Source organism: Chelmon rostratus, chromosome 11 (genome assembly GCF_017976325.1).
Source record: "Chelmon rostratus isolate fCheRos1 chromosome 11, fCheRos1.pri, whole genome shotgun sequence".
Lineage (NCBI taxonomy): Eukaryota > Metazoa > Chordata > Actinopteri > Chaetodontiformes > Chaetodontidae > Chelmon > Chelmon rostratus.
In genome coordinates, this window is record NC_055668.1 from 24,810,241 (window position 1) to 24,831,390 (window position 21,150).

Consider the following 21,150-nt stretch of genomic DNA (forward strand, 5'->3'; position numbering starts at 1 on the left):
TGATTTATAGACATCATTCCAGCCGAGCTTTGGCTTTTTTTTCCCATTTAGTGCTGAAGCAAAGGTGTAATAACAGAACACAGTTTCTCACTTTCTGTATTACCATGCCCGCTACATCCTGTACATCCCTATTTTTGGTCTGCATTCACAATACTGTACACCGGGGCCATTTATTATTCTGTCACGCCTACAGCCTGAGCACACACACATACACACACATAAATACCCAGAAGCCAAAACCGGAGTTACATTCACTTACAGCATCCATCCTGAATACAGAGATGCAGCATGCAGGTCATTAGAAGCAAAGGAGAAAATCTTCTCTCAAGCCACAAACTACCAAACTCACAATCAGATGCTAAATTTACCAAACAGGGAACAAACCGACTTGTTTGGGTTCTGATTACAAGGCCTGCGCTGCAAATCAGCAAATCACCTCATCGTGGGCTTGCAATCAACACGTGGTAATCACTGATACGTTCAAAGGTTTACACCTGAAGAGTAAAAACACAAAGGAGAGCATTGTGATTACCAGAGCGATGCGTCATCACCGAGCAAATGTCATGTTTATTTGTGCCTTTGTCTTTTTTCTCTTCATGACTTGATTGTGTTCATTTTTTCCGCATGCAGTCATATTGAACTGAAGTGATAAGGTCACAGTTACAGTTCGAGGGTTTCATTAAGGTGCATAAAGCATGTGGTCCAGAGAGTTAACTCTGACGCTGACAGGCTTTAACTCAACACGTTTGTTACCGCACCGCTCTGAGAAGCTCTTAACTATGAAACGCGTCCTCATACATGAACAGCTGAAAAGGTCGATTGCCGGTGACTCCCAAAATAACATATATGACCATCGGAGAGTGCCAGCGATAGGCGACCTTTGTCATCATGATTAATGTGATTCGGTTATGGTTTTCTTAGCTTTAGGCACTAAAAGTACTTTGTTAGGTTCAGGAAAATATCATGTTTGGGTCAAAAATGTTGCTGTTATGTAACTTAAAATGGTTACACATGGTACACTAACAGCAGCCTCCTGGCTGTGTGTGTTTGACCCATCCATCCACCCCAAGTCCTCCAGACGGGGACTTTCTTGCTCTTTATACTACCTCACCTGACTTCCTCCTTTGCTCCTGTCATACTTACTACAGCCGCTAGAGGTCACTGCCGAACAATAACCGTACATATGTGTCGTGATAAGCTGCTTGCACAGGCGACCTTTAAGGCGATTTTTCTGGTGAATACAGGCTGTAGCTATAACCGTGTGCTCCAGACCTCGTCAGTCCAGATTCTGCTCCTGTTGTCATCGTGTTTACTGTTTTTTCAGAGTTTTTTTAACAACAAAACAAACACACACAATAAATATAAAGCACCCAGAACCATTAACATAAAGTACAGAAAGAAAGAGAGTAGATTCATGTCCAAAGCGCCGAAGAACCCCCCAAAACTGCCAGTCGACGTCAGCAAACCAGGAGACCTTCCACCAAAAACAAAACACACAGGTGCTCGTGGCCAGAATGTCAGTCAGCATGCAGGAAAGGATGAGTTTGCTGATCTCTCCTCAGTCTTAACCGTTCCACAGCCGCCGTGCTCGAGGACGCTGTCATGAAGTCACATAAAAGCGTCAAAGCGTCGGCCATCGCCATCGTCACGGAGCAGCCTCTAACCTTCATTGACACATATGGAGAATGTGTTTGTGTGTGTGCGTTAGAGTCAAAGTCGGTGTGTTTGAGTGTGCGACAGCTGTTGAATGATAAATGTGAGATGAAATCAGAGTCTGGGTTTGACTGTCCCTCTGTGCTCAGCTTCACTCTCCTCCTCCTCCTCCTCCTCCTCCGAGTGAAAATATCAGAGGCTTTAAAAGTTTAACAGCCTCTCAGGGCAAACTCTCCAAGGTTATTGTAGTTTTCTCCAGTTTAGCTTCAGTTTCCAGCATCAGCCTTCATGAACGTACAGATGTGGTCACACGGTTTGAACACTGATGTCTGTGTGTTGTTTGTACCTGTTATGTAGAAGCATCGACAGAATATTTTCAGTTTGTTCCATCGATCGCTGATCAAAGCAAATGAATGAGTGCCGATCCTGAACCTTCAGTTCAGCCTCGAGATTTCATTCATATGTAATTTGTGCATCTTTTTCGTTAATAAGAATACAAACGTGAATCTTTTTTGTGGATGTTTCGGGTTCTGACACAGACTGTGATTCTCTGTCTCTTTCTGTTGCAGGCTCAGAAATTAAAGTCAAACTCAACCGTCCATGGCCTCCTCTGTGTGGTAAGTTTGTCGTGTCATAAAATTCATTTTGTGAAATTCATAATTAAATCCTGAGACGGGGAACAAAATGAAAATGTTGTTCTTGCAGTAAGAACTTCGTATTTCCAATTAAACCTCTGGTCAGTTCAAATCAGCAACACTCTGAGTGCGGCTGGATGACACATTTCAAGATGTTCAATAACAGCAACTAACGCAAAGCAATTTTCTGAGCGTCCTTGAATGAATGAATGAACAGAGTGATAACAAAACAACAAAACTTTGACAGAAAATAAAGATGCTAAAGTAATTGCATTGATCATTTTCCTGTCTTCAGCGCGTTTCAAGGTCCTGCAGGCCGATCACTGCAGTGTGTTTGGGTGTTTTATATCGGTGTTTTGTTATGTCTTTAGCAACATCTCACCTGTACAATCCTGCACACAACTCAGTTTCACCGTTTTATCTCAGAAAATTTAACTCATGACCACGAGGCAAACTGGTCAAGTTATGAAATGATCCCAAAGTGTAACCCGACCTCGCTGCTGGAAGTCTGTGATCTCGCTCTGACGGTGATTGCCGCGGCAATCCTTCCTGCCTCCTTTGTAAACTCCGGTTCTTTGTAGCGCCTTTGAGGCTGGAATGGGATTGTTGCTTATCGGGTGGCTTTTAAAGTTCACTGTAAATGTCATTGTACAATAATAAGGCACTGTTATGCACTGGACTGACATTTAATAGAGGCAGGGACAGGTCTGGGGGAGATGACCCAGCCACTAGCTTGCAGCTTTATTAGCAAGCCAAAGACCGGTGGTGAAGCTCTGCATGCTACATACTTACGCGTGGCGGCACATGCAAATGCACACACACTCACACACACACACACACAAAAACCCAACCTTTTTACCTTTTCACTGAGGCATTTTAGTTATAAAAACAACCTTTAGATTTTTACTGTGTCATACAAGATGAATTTATTTCAGAGCTTTAATCTGTGATGTTATTAAATTAAACAGCCTAATGTCTTGAAGTGATGTCACATCTTGCACTCACGAAATAAACTGCAACCTAAAGTTCACTTAATGTCCCAGTGGCTGTAAGATGCTGGTGCCATGTGTGATTCATGATTCAAAGTCCTAAACAGCTAAAAAAAAAGTGATGACGACACGTGATGCTTGAAATGCTTGCAAGCATTTTATATTATTGGTATTATTGGTTGATTTGGTCGTCTTTTATCAGGCTGGATGTGCTGTGGATGCGATCCAGAGGCACCTGCCACCGCTGATTCATGAACCTTTCTGATGCCTCAATCTGGCAGCAATTATGTGCAACCAGGTGTCTCTGAATAAACATATTTTCAAGGTGATGTGATTTTATAGCCTTACGAAAGAAGTCAGTGATATATGCTAACCTGCTTTGAGGTCAGATTTTAGTTAAGTGTACAGCAGCGCTGTAATGGTGCTAAAGCTAAAGCTAAGGCGGCTAAAGCTCACGTCCCAGGTAGAGGGTCAGCATCCTCACCAGGTCCCTGCAGACATCCCTCACTCACTTCAGTCATTCTGCATTTCTGCAGAATAAAATATGACAGCTTGGTGTCTGGGACTTGTGCTGAAATTAGTTTGAACCAATCTTCTTTATAAAAATGGCGTCTTTTTAAACTCATGCTAGTACTTGATAAAAACTGAGAAGAATGAGTCTCAGATTGCCTGATGGGACTTTTTTTTTCAATACTAACTTCCTCCTCTGCCGTCCCTCTGTCTGTCTCTCAGGACCCTCAGATAGACGGTCCGAGTACATCCAACGCCATCCTGAGAAACTCAGCTGTCTCCAGACGGCCTGCAGGCCTGGCCTCTCTGCTGCCCCTGCTGCTCTGGCTGTGGTATTGCAGCCTGCTGGGGCTCTCCTCGCCAGGCGTCTTGTAGCCTCGCCGCCTCACAGCAACAAACTAGAACGGACTGACAAACACACATTTGTATAAAAGAAAAAGCAAAACAAGAAATGATATCCTTTCTTCTCAGTAATACCTGTTGTACTTTAATTTCCCTCTGGATTCTCTCTTTTGATTCCTACTTTGATTTTTTTATGAATTTTTGGGAAGCTTTGTTGTTTTATTGTTTTTTTGTTCTTTGCATTGCAGCTGTGTGCTAAAATTGGTGATCTACTATACGTGTTAACTCAGTTTGGCTGTGTGTTCCCTTTGGGTTAGTTGAAAAAAAAAAAGACAAAAAAAAAAAAGAACATTTAAAGCGTCCGTGTTGCTCACTTGGGCACAAATGAGAAAATGACTCGAGGACCACATTCCAGTCCGCCACAGCTGGTGGCTCTCGTAAAGTTTCACACAATGTAAATTAGCATCGATTTTCCGAGTCGTCAGATCTGTTTTCACCCACGTCTGTTTGTGTGTTGAGGCTATAGGTGGGATCTTTCGCTTAAAAGTCACAGTCAGTTCAGTAACGGCTACATTTTATCACTTGGGCAGCCTTTTAGGTGTTATCCAGTCTCCTCTGTGGTTTGTGTATGTTTTGATAATGATGTGATCTGGTCTTTGATTTTTTAATGAAAGCTCCACACGCATATTTACCAGATAGAAAAATGTCACTTGATTTTTTTTTTTTTTTTTTTCAGATTTGAACACCAATAACTTAAAACAACAGAGAAGTTAGAAGATCTGCGCCCAAACCGTCTTTAGTGTAGCTCATACTGAACACGCAGCACCGCTGGCAAAAGCACACAGGCAAAGACCCACGGACATGTACTGCACACTTTCACGCACACAGACACACACAGCGCCAGATGTTCGTCAGTTTTTTTTATACTCCTGAAGCGACGCTCAGATCACAGGAAGAACAGGGGTTAGCACGCTGCCGTGGACGGCTGAATCCACTCATTCGTGATTGTACATACTCGTCATTGTTAGAAGCCGCGTTCAGTGTTTCTCTGTGGACGGCGACAGAGAAGCTGCTGCACTTTCACCTCAACACTTCTTCTTCTTCTTTTTTCACTTTTGATGTAATTTGCTGCGCCGCGTCCTCGGAAACATCCGCCGAGGAGAAAAAATAATCTTATTGTTGTAGAGTAAATTCAGCGGTGACTCGCACCACCATCGCACCACGAACTCATCGTGTTCTGTCAGTTCAGTGTTACGACTTATTGCCTCAATAGTGAAACCGTCGCCGCGAGGGAGCGATCGCTTGAAATTGACCGTTTGCAAAGCTCCTCCTGCTGCCACGACAGCTGAGTTTTAGCGTAGCATGTTTGCAGTTGCACAGTCGGCTGTGGCTGAGTTGCTACTCGGAGTTAGCCTTTGATTTCAGAAAAAAGCGTCTTAATTTTAGCTGGGGACTCTCACGTCTGTTTACAGCTGACTCGTTTAAAAAATTAAACCCTGAATAAGAGGTTTTGTTATGCATTTGACGGCTACATTGAATTAGCATATCTTGCTAACTCAGGGCCACAAAATACAAACACTGCTAAAGGTAATAATTTTTTGATGTGTGCGACACTGAAATGAAGCAGCAGAATAATACAGAATAGAGTTACTTAGCACCACAGCATAATAAGGGAAATTATAGCCTAAACTTAGACTGTTATTTTATTATAATCCATTTATGTTGTTTTATAGATAAAACTTGGACAAACAGGTTAATCAGGAGAAGAGGGAAAAGGCTTTTGGTATCTTGGGTAGACATCGTCAGACTCATCACCGAGCAGGACCGAGCAGCTACTTTGGAAGTAATGCGATGGTCCTGCTGTAATTTGAACGCTATCTAGCCAGGTGTGCTAACATTAGCAGGTACTTTTGCTTTTTTTGGTTCTGGAAAGTTAGAAAAACACCATCCCTGCAGCTTGTTGGACGCAGTCTGTCTCCTGATCCCCACGTTCGCGTGCTGATTGGACTACAAGGCTCGAAAAAGCTGCTTTGCTTTTTGAAGAATCGCTGTTTGAGGGAGGGGTTTAGCAAACGGTCAATTCTGACTGCGGCGAACGTGACATGTGACATTTGTACTGTATGTAAACCGTCAAAGCGTTTTCCATGTCTGCTCCCGAGGGCAGCTGGGAAAATAAAAAAGCCACAGCATCGCACTTCATCGTCTCTTCGTCATCCGAAGGGCGTGCGGCTCATCCGCACAGGAAATACTAACTCCTCATTTTTTCCCTACGACACCAGACGTTCACATACATGACTGTGGCATGTTCAGCAAGTTACTTTCACCCTTTGGACAGTGACGGGAGCATTTATGACATGCTGCTTGGGTTTATGTAGCTCCTCAAAACATGATTAATGTATAGTAGAACTTAAATGTTATTTACCGAGCATAAACATGGTATATGCACTGTATGTACTTGGCTGAAACTATAAAGTGGACAAATAAATGTCTGATGATATTCTATTCCAGAGCATTGTGAGCTATTTTGACATTCAGATACAACATAGAGTACATTGAATAAGCCAGAATATTGTTTTTTATAACAACTTAAGTGTATATTTCTCCCAGTATGTACATGATTATTGAATATTATTGCATCTGACAAAGAGGATATCAATGTAACTCTCCTTCTGTAGTTAAATAGCCCCATTATAATGTTGCTTCAATATACTATTGATTTTTTTTTTGGCTCAGATTTGAACTTATTTTTCTATCTTTTACTAATTTCTGCTGTTTCGGTGAGTTGAAGTGAAAGAGATGGACCGGCCACGCTCATATTTTAATTGTGCAACTTTTTTAAGACTGTTCGGCGCCGTGGCCGCAATTATTCTGGGTTTTCTGCTGAAATAATTATGGCGGCAATAACTAGAGGTTGAGCAGAAAGGACAAACGCATGGTGACTGAGAAGGACATAAAACAAAGTTTAAAGACACACATGTTCTATATCACACCACTGAAAGCTTTGTTGTGGTGTATTTGGCCAGAGGTGGGCAAACGGGAATATTCCCACAGGTTGGATGGAAAGTTAAAGAAAAATGCTTTTTGTTGCTACACGACAAAAACTGGGACTGATGACATTTCTCAGAGCTGTGTCTCACAGTACGTCTGATCATTTTATATTTGGATCCCAGTGTCCTATCTTCATCGGCCCTGGAACATGAGATAAAGTTTAAAGAGGCGGTTCAGTGCTTCACCTTTCTTCAAAGAGTTCCTCGGAGCTCATAAGGCCTCAAAACTGGGGTCACCTCCTCCTGATGTAAGGGTCCCACCTTTGGACAAAAAAAAGATAAAGATGTTCAATATGTTTGCTGTCCATCTCCATCCCATCTGTTGTTTGAAGAATACCAAAAACGGCTTTTTGGAGATGCAGACTCCCTCAGATATCCAGCATCGGTAACTTCTTAGCTTGTGAAAATGTAAAATCTATTGTACAAAAGTTATGATTAAAAACTGTTAAATCACCCAGACTGTTTGTGCGTGGTGTTATTTCAGTGAGCACAGATGAGAGGAAGGCATCGTGGAAACGGCAGATAGGCGGCAAGAAGGATTAAAGAAAGTCTGGGGTCGTGGGAGGCGATCCCGAGAGCCTGATAAGACCCGACGAGTTAATGTCGCCGACCTCGGGTCACCGAGCCCGAAGAAACATAAAGAGCAAAGAGATGCGAGTCGATAAAGGAAGGGTCATCTGAGGTTTCTGACGACTTTAAGCATTGGCCAACTGGCTGGATGGGGGGGGCTCACATCGTGCCAGCTGAGCACTCACTGGTGCTGTGTTATCCAGGACTGCACGCAGAGGTGGAAAAGCAAACCAGCAATAAAGAGACAAAATCCCAGAATGCCGGTGGATGTGCTCACCTGCATTTGGCTGCAACTCAGCTGATGAGTCAGTTTATGTTCAGTCTGAATCTCTTCCTCCTTTTATCACCCTGTGAGACTTCTGCCTCCTCAGTGCCATTTTTTAAATAACTGAAATCTCCTCCTATATAACATTATATTACATTATTTAAAGGGGCCATTACGGCTAAAAAGCTGATGCCACTTTGTCGGGATGGATTGAAAGTAGCCCAGAAAAGCCGATGAAATAACTCACTGTTTTCTCCAAAAATGCTGAGATGTTGATTCATTTAGTTTTCGAATAGCAGGGAAGGTGGCAGGGAGGCTTTCTCACACGGAAATCAATTCTCATCCAATTTGCACTTTGCAAAACAAACAGCGATCATGAAACACAGTCACTTTGCAGAATAACAAGGAAGTGCGGCCAAGTGGTACCTGTTAAACACATTTTACATTTCAGCTGTGGGAGAAGAGACAGGACCGACGTGTGTCAGTCAAAACACGAGGGCACAGTAAGTCCCGCCTCTCAGGGATGGAGAGGGGCAGACACACCCGGGTGGACCACCATCAGCCCTGTGTGAATGAAGGGTGGGTGCAGCTGTGCTACTGCAACTACTGTCATCATCTTTCTGTCCTGTTCCCATCATGTTCAGGTGAAGTTACAGAGCGACCCAACAGGACTCCTTTGACTCCCTCATTTGGGTTTTTAAGGTTTCATGAAACAGCTTTGTGTTGGGTGGGACGCAGATCAATCAACCTGTTTGATTACAGCCAAGAAAATGACTAAAACTCTCAGAGACAGTTCAGTGTTTCTTATAACTACAAACAACTTATGGAAAAACAGCCCTGAAATTCTTATCTAATCACAGAACCACAAAACTAACAAAAAGTACAATTAAGTCTTTTATACAAAATATTGTTTCCTATTAATTAGAAATTGCATATGAGTTTTTTTCACAGTCACAATCAGGTGAAGTTATTTTGGTGGAGCGCTCTTGCGTTAAGATGCTCCACCCGGCGGGCACGCTGTGAAGCAAATCAAACACACCCCGACGTGGGGCGCCAGCAGGTGCGCGCTGGGCTCTGATTGGAGCGCTCGCGGCGGGCGTCTCAGGTGACTTCCGCCTGCAGTGAGACCTGCGCGGCTCTCAGCTCGAACATGTGCGTCTAGTTTGAGACAGACTGAGTGAAAGTTGGACTGATGAGGACTCAACTGCGCGGAGGTTTGCTGGATCCTGCTCAGACAGGTGAGTAGTGACGAACACGCTGACGGACTGTCCCTGACTGTGAATGAAACACACCCTACTCAGGCCTGGTCTTCCTGCTCTGGTGTGTGTGTGTGTGTGTGTGTGTGTGTGTGTGTGTGTGTGTGTGTGTGTGTTTGAGGCATGATGCTGCTCGTTATGGCTCACAGCTGTTTCACAGTGTCTCCAGGTGGATGTGAAGTTTGGGGTTGTTTGATTTATCCACCTTGATGATGCTTGTTGCAGCGTCTGCGGTGTCCAGAACTCTTTGAATTAGTGTTGTTCATTTTTGTTTAATTGCAGGAGTTCTGTGCTCTTTGGTGGTTAATTCAAGGCTGTTGTGTAATAGTGCCTTGCCTGGTGATGGTATAAAACCCACAGTTGATAAATGTCACCAATCTGTGGACTCGGTTTCTGCTGGTTTTCTCTGTTCAGAACAGATTTACATCCAAGTGATGACCTGCAGAGAAAAATCCTGATGCTCTGCTGTGGTCCAAACGGCTGGTGTTAATAGAACAGGAGATCATGACTGAGCTCGGAGCTGCAAAGTTATTAATTAAAAGCGTCTAATATCATCAAAAATGTCCACGAGTTGAGTGGAAACGTCTTAAACAGGCTCATTTAATCTCAGAGTGGCTCCGAGTGTCGTCTAAAATGGTGTTGATAGTCATTGACATAAAGGACGTCCGCCGACGCGTTTTTGACATTATGAATTAAGCATTAATGCAAGAGAGAAAAGGATGATGGGAAAAACGGTCTGATGCGTGCACGCCAGAAAATGAGTCTGACATTTGAATCTACTGTCTTGTCATAATTCTGCATTATCTTCCAGCGCGGCCATTAGAGGAGCTGCACGCCCTCAGCGCTCCAGAACAGCACCGACTGCTGTGGAACCACTTTTACCAGAAATGCCACAATAAATACTTCCTACTTAAAAAAAAAATGAGTGCATATAAAAGGAACACTGTGTGGGTTTTCCTGAAAACACAATGTATACACTCATATATAAGTAATCGTCTCACTCGTCACTTTTGACCTCCTGGAAGTGTGTGGTGGTGCGTTTATCTGCAGCCCTCCGCCTGGATTTTCTTATTTTCTCGGCTGCAGCCTTTGGGCAGTGGCAGTTTGTTGCGATGTTAAAATGCAAAGTTAGCCTGTTTTCTGTTAGCTTAGTTAGCTTTTAAGTATAATCTCTTCTGTTGCAACAAATGCAACGCTCCTGCAGCAGCTTGCAGAAACTTCTGGTGGCTGAGCCGCGGACGAGGGGCCAAGTTTGAATGTCGTGTTTGCAGAAAGTACCCGACAGTTCGTGCAGAGTCGACCTATTAAAGATGAGTAACTGTACATGTTTACTGTACGTTTGAGTGACAGAACATTTACTCATAATGGAGGATTATTTTTAAGTAAAATCATTGATTTTCTTCCTCCACATATGGAGGAAGGAGGGGTGGATGGAGGCCGCTGTTCATGTCCTGTGAGAAACAGAAAGTTAACGTTGACTTGTTTTAACTTTATTTACATCACATACGTAACAGTAACATTTTTAACTCAAACTGGATCTTTTCCTGAATTGAAGCGAGTAGTTTTGGTGCCTAAACCAAAACAAACTGCGGCCGTTTGACAACTTTAACCACGAGTGGACGAAGGTCCGGTCGCCTGTCGCTGGGATTCTCCAGCGGACATAAACGTGGTTTCGGGAGTCGTCGTCGTTGTCATCTGATCTGTTGTTAAGGTTCGAGGACGTGTTGGTTGAATGTGTCACTTCAGAAATTCTGATCAGCACCTCACAAATGTTTAATATTTAACCGATTAAACAATTCATCGTTTTTCAGAATGATAATTGACTCACAAAGCAACATTTTAGTTTTGATAAAATCAAAATCATGATCTGATTCTTCCAAATATTGATTGAGTTAATAATGTCTGCATACTTTCGCATTGAAAGGCTTCACCCTTCAGTTTTAGCTCCTGCTGCCTCAGTGTGAACGCAGAGCGCAGGTGTGACTCGTTTCCACGCTGTGCAGGGGTTTGGACTCACGGTTACTGAGGACGCTAATGGATGAGGTGTGAGACGGGCTGAGAGGATGAAAAGGGTTAATACACAGCAACAGATTGAAGGAGGATTAGATACCAAAAAAAAGCATTTTTAATGAAAACATCAAGACACTGTGACCCAACACATGATTAAAGACTTTCAATTAAAATTCAATAACCGTCCAGTCAGATCTCGTCTTTGTCCAAAGATGTTCCGCTGATATTTTCCCAGTCGTTTCCCAGCCAGCGCTCAGACTTCCGTCCTTCCTCCTCCTGTAAAATAAAGCTAACAGTGTCAAACAAATCCGTTATACAACCCTGCAGCTTCACGAGGCAGCTGTAAAGATCACATCTAGTGAACGCAGGAAGTGGATTCTCCAGAGCAGGCAGCACTGCACATGCAGAGATTATTGAGGGTCGTTCAAGTCCTGTTTTCCTACTGTGGAATGTGTCAGTGGAAATGAGCAGGGTGAACTGTGATGGGAGCACAGGTCGGTGTTACCTGTTGTTTGTGCAGCAATAACGAAGGAATATTACATAATCCTCGAAACCGATAAGAACAAACTTCTCTCCTCACAGAGTCATTTTAGTCGGTGATTAACTCCTGAAAGTCTCGTTTTCTTGCAGGAAGATTATTTGCAACTGTTTGCTAATGAGCTCCTGATTTAAGTATCTCCTGAATTTACGATTGTTTATTCAAATGAAGGCTAGAAGTGCTTCGTTCATACAGACAGGGACGTCATTTTCTCTTAAACGCTGGTTGAAGTGTTTTCACTGCGCGGGATGATCGGTCATTAGTTTTGGTTAAGAAGAAAATATCAGATTTCTGACATGAACTCATTTGATGGGATTCAGTCAAGGTGCAGTGCTGATCTCCAGCTTCGCTCTGACTAAATCTGAGTTGTTGGCTCCTTTAAATGTTGTTTTAAGACCGTTTGTGTGGATGTTGAGCTTTTTCCCGTGGCCCCTGTCGGAGGGATTTGTGGTTGTTTATTAATAAGCGCCTCGAGTTCGGCTTCAAGGTTCTTTCGGACAGGTGACACATGTGAATAATAACCAGAATAAAACTGAAACTTGCTGCAGTCTCATCTGCTCACACTCATAACAAGCCTCCTGATATTCTATATTTTTTTTATAGTTTATCAATACCAAAGCTCCATTCATTAACGGACAGTTTATAAGAGGAGGTCGTAAAACTTCACATAAACACGTTGGGTCTCCTGACACCAGCGTGAATTAAAGTCTATTAATGCATCGCGAGGGAATCGGCGTGCAACGCACTGGAGCCCTGTGTGGCCAATTCATGTCACCATGACGAATAGGTTATGAATACGATTATATGTGTTTGTCGTAATCATCTTTGCTTCTTTACGGTCGAAGTTTAATCGGGCAGGTTGTTTACAGCTGGAGTGACTGAACCATTCTGAAACAGGGACGATGGGCTGGATGGTCGGCTCAGATTGTCCAGAAATGATCCATGAATTTGGCTAAAAACAGATAAATAAATAAATAAATAAACATCAGGACAACATATAAAATCGTTTGTGAACTTAAAGGACAAAGCTGGTGTCCAAAAGCAGCAAGCAGTGCCTGAACTTTTTCCCTTTGAGGGACTTAAGAGCATTTAAATACATCATTTTAAACCATTTTAATCATTTTTGTTCATTACAATTTTTTTAAATTATCATTATTATTATTTCCCCTTAGAAACATCTGATGGGGCTAAATTGAACCCTATGAGAGGCAAACAGCAGGAGCTGCAGTGTTTTGATGAAGGTGTCTTTTATAGAAGAAGGTGCTGCAGCCTGCAAATCACCTTCTTCAGAGACATAAGACGACATGTTTGTTCGGTTCGGACCCGAGCAAGCGTGTCATAATCGTCATTTTTATGTTTTTATTCGGTAAACAATCAAATGGCGCTCAGCCCTGATATCACTGAGCTGCAGCCTAAATAAAGAGAACGAGGAGGAAGACGAGGAAAAATGTCCGTCACTCGAGAGAAAGTCACCTCGACCCATCGGCTGACCCTCCTGCTGTCTCTGTGGTTACCGCTCACATAATCAGTGCGTCAGTCGCTTCACTCCGTCTCTTCATCCTTCACGTCGCCGCACTGTGCGCACAGACGGGAAACAAAAGGGCCCTCTTTGTTAGCCCAGAAGGCCACTTATGACAGAGAAATGCATGCTGGGATAAAGTAGAGGACGGCGCTGGCAGGGCGACATTCTTCACAGCATCATAGAGGCTGGCTGGCTGTGTGTGTGTGTGTGTGTGTGTGTGTGTGTGTGTGTGTGTGTGTGTGTGTGTGTGTGTGTGTGTGTGTGTGTGAAGGGGGAGAACAGCAGTGGGCTTTGTAATCCTGCGTCGGCCCCCCGCCTGACTTGGTCACTCGTCCTCACGCTGCGGCCCAAATTACCCGCCGCAACTGGCGCGTAATGGCATAAAGATTGAGGTCTGGATGGGCATCAAGCAGGAGGACGTGGCCTAGCTGACCCCCAGTCCTCAAACAAGAGGGAGGTGGGAGACGGGGAAGACCACGAGGGTCAGAGAGTGGAGACGGGCAGCAGAGACGGAAAGATACTGCAAGCAGACAGTATAACAGCACAGTATTAAAGTACTACAGCGCAGTATTTCAGTACTACAGCACAGTGTTACAGTACTACAGCACAGTACTGCAGTACTACAGCACAGTATTACTGTACTACAGCACAGTATTAAAGTACTACAGCACACTATTGCAGTACTACAGCACAGTATTACAGTACTCCAACACAGTGTTACAGTACTACAGCACAGTATTGCAGTACTCCAGCAGTGTTACAGTACTACAGCACAGTGTTACAGTACTCCAGCACAGTATTACAGTACTACAGCACAGTACTGCAGTACTACAGCACAGTGTTACAGTACTACAGCACAGAATTACTGTACTACAGCACAGTATTGCAGTAGTGTTACAATGACAGTAGCACTCGCTCAAGGCTTCATTCCAGCTAAAAGTTGTACTCATGTCTGGAGCTCTTGAATGAGGACGAACGTGGCTCACGGTCCTCTGATCGGCGTGGAAGTGAAACTTTCCGGCAGATGTGTGCTCACGTGGAGCTGCGGGAAGCTCATCTTCATCACCTGAATCATTATTAATCCTCTTGAGCAGGAAGTGCTCACCTTTTGTTCTCTTTAATGTCAGTTAATTATTATCATCTGAAAATCAGATCAGGAATCTATAAATCAGGAATTTGTGGGAAATCTCCACATTTCAACTCCTTTGTGTTTGCTTAGAGGAGCTCTGGTGTGTAATCAGTATTTCTTTTGTCTTTATTTATTAGTGGAAGCCTTTGCCAAGCTGTCGGCATGAAGCTGATCTGCAGAAGGTCACAGAAACATAAACAGCAGGTGAATTCTCCTTTTTAAATCTAAGTATTTTACAGTAATAATTTGTAAATGACACATGGAGCCTGATTTATTGTTAATGTGAATTTAACAGAGATGGATCACCTCTCACTGGCTCAGCTACTTCAAGTGATGTACGAGCGATGTGGAGTATTACACGTTGAGATTTTTTTATCAAGCTTTCGTACCTCAGCTCGGTCGACCTCCTCAGAAGTTCACGTCAGGATGAGTTTCAATAAGCCTCCTGGTCCGTGGCCATGGTCCTCGTGGCCCCCATGAAATTCCTGGTGCCTCCGGTGGCTTAAACACTTTTAACATTTTTGTGTTTATCACTAATTAGCAACTGTTAATATGCTAACACGCTAAGCTACGATGGAGGACTTAATAAATGTTACACCTGTTGCATGTTAGCATGCTGATGTTTAGCTCCAGGCTGCTGTAGCTGTGTTGCTAAGTGGCGTGCAGCATCACAGCGCTGCCATCCTGGCTGCAGACTCCGTCTTGTTGCTGGATGTGCGACTTTAAGTTATTTTAAACACATGTTAAGTTAATAACGTTGTTGTGTTTTGGAGCTAAAGTTCATGTCAGGTCATGTGTGACAGGTTGTTGTTTGACAGGACAAAGCAATTCATCTTGGAATAATTCAACTCTAGGTAAAAAGTTTTGATTTAAATAAGGTTCATTTTTTTCATTACAGTTAATACGTCCTGTTCCTTAGTCACCTATAAAATTAGTGATCTTTAAGACATACAGCTAGCAAAACACACAGACGAACACAGAGAAGAGTGCACAGTGGCTTGATTGCTCTGTGATCTGTTGACAATGCCTTGGGGCTCCGGAGTGAGCAGAAGAGTTGCTTCGTGTGATTTTCCTCGTTTCTCTCTCACCATTATTCCCCTTATTGAAGGTAATTAACGTACATGAAGCACTGTAAACGTGAGGACACATCAATGTTTTTATATGTGTCTTGTGATACTGTATGTGAGAGAAAAGTTATTTTTTAAGAGTTAAAGAGTTTCTTGCTAATTTTTGTTGCCTGTAAGCTAGCTCCGCGTGGTGGCGCGGCCGTAGTCGTCCGTCAGCTCCAGCAGCTTCGTCTCTTGAGCTACTTACTGTTGTGTGTTTAGCCTACTTGCGCTGCTGTAATGGATTAGAGTTTATAAGACTGGATGTGACATTTGATAAGTGATTTGAATAATTAAGAAAATAAGTTAAAAACATTTCATTGTACTTTAGTTGTAATTTAGTTAAAAAAGACAGTGAATAATTTAAAAAACGTATTTTGCGAGGACATGCCGTCCTGATATTGAATGTGATTTGAATGTGATTGAATGAGTTTTGTTTCAATGATATCAAACAGTTCATTACTAAAGAGCGAGCGAAAGAGTTGCTTCATGTGATTTTCCTCGTTTCCCTCTCATCATTATTCCCCTTATTGAAGCACATGCACAAATCTTCTTACTAGAAATGTGTCGAGGCTCGTGTGTTGCAGAGCTGCTGTGTATTAACGTGGATGATTTTCATGGTGTTACAGACACACAGCGTTGATGCAGGAGAGAGCTTGTGGATGCTTCAGGTTGGATGAAGACTGTTAAACTGAGGAAAAAGCCGTTTCTCGTGAGTCTGGGTTGCAGGTGTTTCAGGCAGAACACACCGAACGCTCCGCTGGTCGTTACTCGTTTGCTCTGCGCACAAACATAAATCACTGGCGATCGAGTTGGTGTGTTTGCACACGTGAACATGTGGGACCGTGTCAAACATGTTCGGGGCTCTTTGTCTCCATTTTCTACTCGGGGCTAATGACAGTAAAATGGATGTTAAGTGTTTACCGCAGCGTTCCCATTAACTTCAATCCAGGCAGAATGCCATTAATTTGCAGAGGCAGGCTCCTTTTCTTCTGCTCCTCTCTATGTTTGCAGTGGTTTGTGTGTTTGGCCATCGAGCTTCTTACATTGACTTAACACTAAAAACACGAATCCGCCTTTCATCCTCCGAACTGGTTCAAAAACATCTTAGATCGGGATAAAAGGGAAACCGCGCCACTTCCTGCTGCCTCTGACACGCAGGTATCGAGCAGAGCCGAGATGCCAGCAGCCCACTTAATGCTAAATGCTGCAGTCTTTTATGTTGAGGAAAAAAAAATGGTGCGCTGAGAGAATAAAAAGGAGCACTTATCTCCTCCTGGTCACTAATGGTGGTGACAGTAGCAGAATTGGCTTCATGTACTGCTCGGAGGCCTTTCAAGTTCACACGAGACTTTTAAAGAAAGGAGTCAGAAGCAAAAAGTCAGACAAACAGGGAGAAAATAGCTTCAGTCATACAGATTTAGGCCTTTGTTACCACACAGTCTACATCAACAGCAGCTTATTTCAAATCATTTCCATACTGAATGACCAACAGTGAGCGGCATCAGACAGGCATTAGAAGAGGAGAAGGTATTTTAAGGTAGCAGAAGACGTATGCAAATGATTACTGACATGAAAGCATTGTTTACCCAGCTCGTTATTTACCGCTACATCACTGACGGTGAAGGGTTTTTGAGATGCAGCCATTAGATCCTCCGCTGCTCTTCCCTGCAAAGGATGCATGTTTGCATTTGCATGAAAGTGTCTAATTTTTTGAAGATGTAGGGATCACCTCAGCCGCCCGCCCCCGCACGACAGAGGACGTAATCCGCCGTCTATTGTAAAGCACACAGCAGCTGTTTGTTAGCGAAGCCACACAGGCATGAAAAGACTGGATAGATTTTTATATGTGTGCTTGTATGAGGCAACGCATTTGTAAAGTCTCACTGCAAAGCCATAAAAGTAGAGAGACACACCTGGATGAAATGCAGCTACTCCAGCTACTCACACCTGTGACTGACAGACTGACGTTTGTTCTGAGGACGATGCTTCAAGAGATTCCCCTTCGTTACCTCCTATGTCCACTCGCTGCAGCTGCATCGTGTCACAGCTGCGTGTTGATTCGCCGCCAGCGTCCACCGGCCGTTTCACTTGTCTCTTCACACGCTGGCTCTACGATTGCTCACGTCTCTGAAGTGTGAAATTCACTCGTGAGGGTTTAGAAGTGTCGTCGTTTATTGACAGTTGAATTGAAATTCCATATTAATGATGGATTTTATTTGTCTGAACACATCCAAACGAGGAAAAAGCGACTGGTGTTAGGGCGAGTGTTGACAGAACAGAACTGTGACCGTTTGGATGTTGTGCTATGTGGAACGTAAATGAAGGATTCTTGACTAATGTTGCGCTCTGTGTTTCTTCGTCCGTTCAGGCAGCTGAGCCGGTCTTCATGTAACTCTATCAGCAGTATCGGATGGCAGAGTCTATACTGCTGGCTGAGTTTGTCATCGGACCCCACTGACGGCCCGAGTGTGCCGGTCAATACGACCCCACAACACCAGAGGTAAGAACACACACAGTATCTCAGATCCAGTTACCACACGAAGATGCATCAAAATGTTTTAATTGTAAATGTACAGATTTCTGCTCATATGGACAAAAACAGTGTGGTGAGCTGCCCTTTGTTAATAGAAGTCTCGACAACAAACTGGTGCAAAATTACATGAAAACAAAACGCCTGAATGGAAACAGTCAGGCTCAATATATAGACAACATGTGCCTACAGACATACCTCTACCGAGTATGTGCAGCTGATTAAAAAGTGACTTTACAATATTTAATGAAGGTTTAATACAGTTGGTAAAGGGAAAAACGTTTTGACATCACAGAACTCGCTTTGATATGCAGAAAATATATGATTGGAAACGAATAGACACTGAGGATACAAGCAAGAGGAACACTGCAGACTCGCTGTGTCAAATCAATTCGTTAAATTTTATGTGTAAAAAAAAACAAAAAAAACCTGGGTGCATTTGTAAAAGTGGCTAAATTATTGTATGTCTGAAATTTGCATAATTAATAAATATTACATAAGGTGATATGTTACATAAAAGTTTTCTGTGTCACAAATAAACATGTACGGCGTTTCCTGGAGGTCATGAGAAAAGATGGCGCATCTTCACAGTAAGAAATGAATGAACAGACACATGAATACCATCAGTAGTACGTGTGATGATAGCGACCTTCAGGTTACATCGCAGCCCAGAATAAACAATACATGTGGAACAGTTGCATAATGTTATCCCACAGAGGGCCCTAATGTACTGGTAAAGCATTTCACTTATAGTGCATATACAGGCCCAGAGCTACAGATAATGGACCCTTGTCTGTTACAGAGGACCTGAGCAGGTATCAAAATGTACAACTTCAAATGTTGGTGCAGGAAAAACAACAATTACATGTATTTTATTCATTTCAACAGTGGCATCCAGATTTTTGTAGCAAGATGCAGTTTTCAACATCTCAACAGTAGTCGTCTTTAAATTCCCAGGCAGGAGATCCTTGTCGCAGAACGCCGGCCGCTGCAGTCGTTTCCATTGATCTCGTTCGGGCCACGTTGTTCTTTCCAGCGTTGCTCCTCAGGCCGACTGGGTTTCTGAGTCTGGAGGACTTCATTTCAGCTCCGTGAATCACTCAGCATCTTTCACGGGAGCTCAGAGCTATTTAGTTTGGTTTATTGGTGTAAAACAAGTGTTTTTCTCTGTCGGTATGGCAGACTGCATGACGGACAGGCAAGCGGCAGAGCCACATGGCAGGGACGTGGAAATGTCTGCCAGCTCTCTCAGTACATTTCTGACCAAAGCTGTGGCGTACAAACACATTCTCAGCAATCTGCAGGTTTCCAATTGTTTTCCTGGCTCGTCAGGGCCAACATATACACACAAGGGACAAACAGAGCATGTTGAGGACGTAGGTTTCCATCTGATTCAGTAAAGAAAGGAACCACAAGTACCATTTTTTTCCCCGGTTTGACTGCCTGTTGATGAGACAGTGGATACATTTCCTCTCCTCTCCAAGCTGCTATCAGAGACCATCCAAAACCAATTTTTGCAGGCTTTGCCTTCGCTTACAATGTGTCCCTTTCTCTAAAGTCAATGATAATATCTCCAGTGAAATTCCCCTCGGGGGCACAGTGGATATGTTGTGTCCTCGATGAGAGCATCCAGTTCATACACAGGTCCCTTGGTGGTGCACGATGTGTTTACGGTGCTTCAGACCCAGGCCTCTCTCTTTGAAGTCCATCGTTCGCTGCTGTGATGTGTCTACCAGAGCACTGGCTATAGCGATACCTAGAAACCCAGAGAGGAAAGAGAGTTAACAGGGAAATAGATCACACGCTGTTTTAGACGGATCTTCATTCAAACTGCTGCAAAGGGTTTCAATTTTATTACAGGTGGCCTGTTGAGGTGAAACCATGGCTACTCCACTGAGTATATGGCTAACCAATGACCATCAATGTTATTTTGTCAAATATAAAGATTAATTTCAAATACCTCTTTCTCCACCAAAGACATAAAATGTGGAGTTCTGCAAAGTTCTACTGTGGGTTCCTATGTGCTCTGTATGTACACTCTGTTAAGACACTCTGATAAGAAATGATTTTACAATATTAAGTGACAAGGATTAACTTCAGTGGTAGAGAAAAACTTTCAAATTACCAAACCAAATACAAGAAGCCAAAGAAATCTACTTGATATGCTTATAAATGTAAGATTCAGATATATAAAACCCACTGAAAGCATGTATTAAAAACAAAGTCTCTGTTTCAAATAAATATTTATGCATTTACATTATATGAAATGTTATTACTTAGATGTAAAATATGAGGCTCCGCAAGGTTTAGTTGCGGATCCACTTTTGTTAAACACACTCTGTCAAAACTCATTATAAGAAATAATTTTACAATATTCAGTGAAGGGAGCTGCTTCAAACCTCATCATGGAACCAGTCCTGATATTCACAATTATGTCAAATACTTAGTATGCAATAATATAAGAAAATAAATAAGACTGGGAAATATAAAAGTCACTGTACCTACATGCTAAACACATATAAAATATTTTTCAGAAATGTGGAGTTCCACAAGGATCTATGATCGGCCCCTTCTGCTTTGCTCTGAATCATCATTATTTGTTATATCTCATTATTAGTCAAATTTTTTTCCCCTCATAACTGTTGGATTAGATGTAAAGAAACTAAAAAATATTTAGTCTGAGAGGTGACTATAAAAATGTTTTTATCAACTGAGAACTATCAAAGAAATAACATTTAAAGTACAGGGTCTCCCACAGGAATAGACTGAGGTGAAGCACGGAGAGTAAACGGAGAACGTCGAGTGAAAAGAGAAGCACTGTGATGAATGATAAGCAAAAAAGCCTCAGCCAGTGTGTGACAGGTGGAGATGCATCATCCAACCGGCAGACGCCTCCACACAACATCCAGAAAACATTTTATCAGCGCCTCTCCAGTCAGTGTTGTCTGGTTTCAGCAGAAGACGGGTGGGCTAATGCTGGGGTCACTGAAGCGTATCTCCCACCATCTTGCCCCTCTACCATTTCACTCTATCTCTTCTCACCGG

The 21,150-nt window shown here is 42.9% G+C and overlaps 2 protein-coding genes across 3 annotated transcripts in view; one reads left to right on the top strand and one right to left on the bottom strand.

The window, feature by feature from the left end:
• gfra1a (gdnf family receptor alpha 1a) overlaps positions 1–7,567 on the top strand; it is a 91,349-nt gene extending 83,782 nt beyond the window's left edge. For both annotated transcript variants that reach the window (XM_041947292.1, XM_041947293.1), the window contains 2 exons: positions 2,223–2,270; positions 4,010–7,567. In XM_041947292.1, the coding sequence (XP_041803226.1) occupies positions 2,223–2,270; positions 4,010–4,162 (201 nt within the window). In that variant the 3' untranslated portion in view covers positions 4,163–7,567. The remainder of the gene's footprint in view (positions 1–2,222; positions 2,271–4,009) is intronic.
• Positions 7,568–19,733: 12,166 nt separating this feature from the next.
• The window catches only part of atrnl1a (attractin-like 1a), a 246,474-nt gene continuing 245,057 nt past the window's right edge, over positions 19,734–21,150 (bottom strand). The window contains exon 30 of the mRNA XM_041947414.1: positions 19,734–19,861. Coding sequence (XP_041803348.1) covers positions 19,740–19,861 — 122 coding nt within the window. The 3' untranslated portion in view covers positions 19,734–19,739. The remainder of the gene's footprint in view (positions 19,862–21,150) is intronic.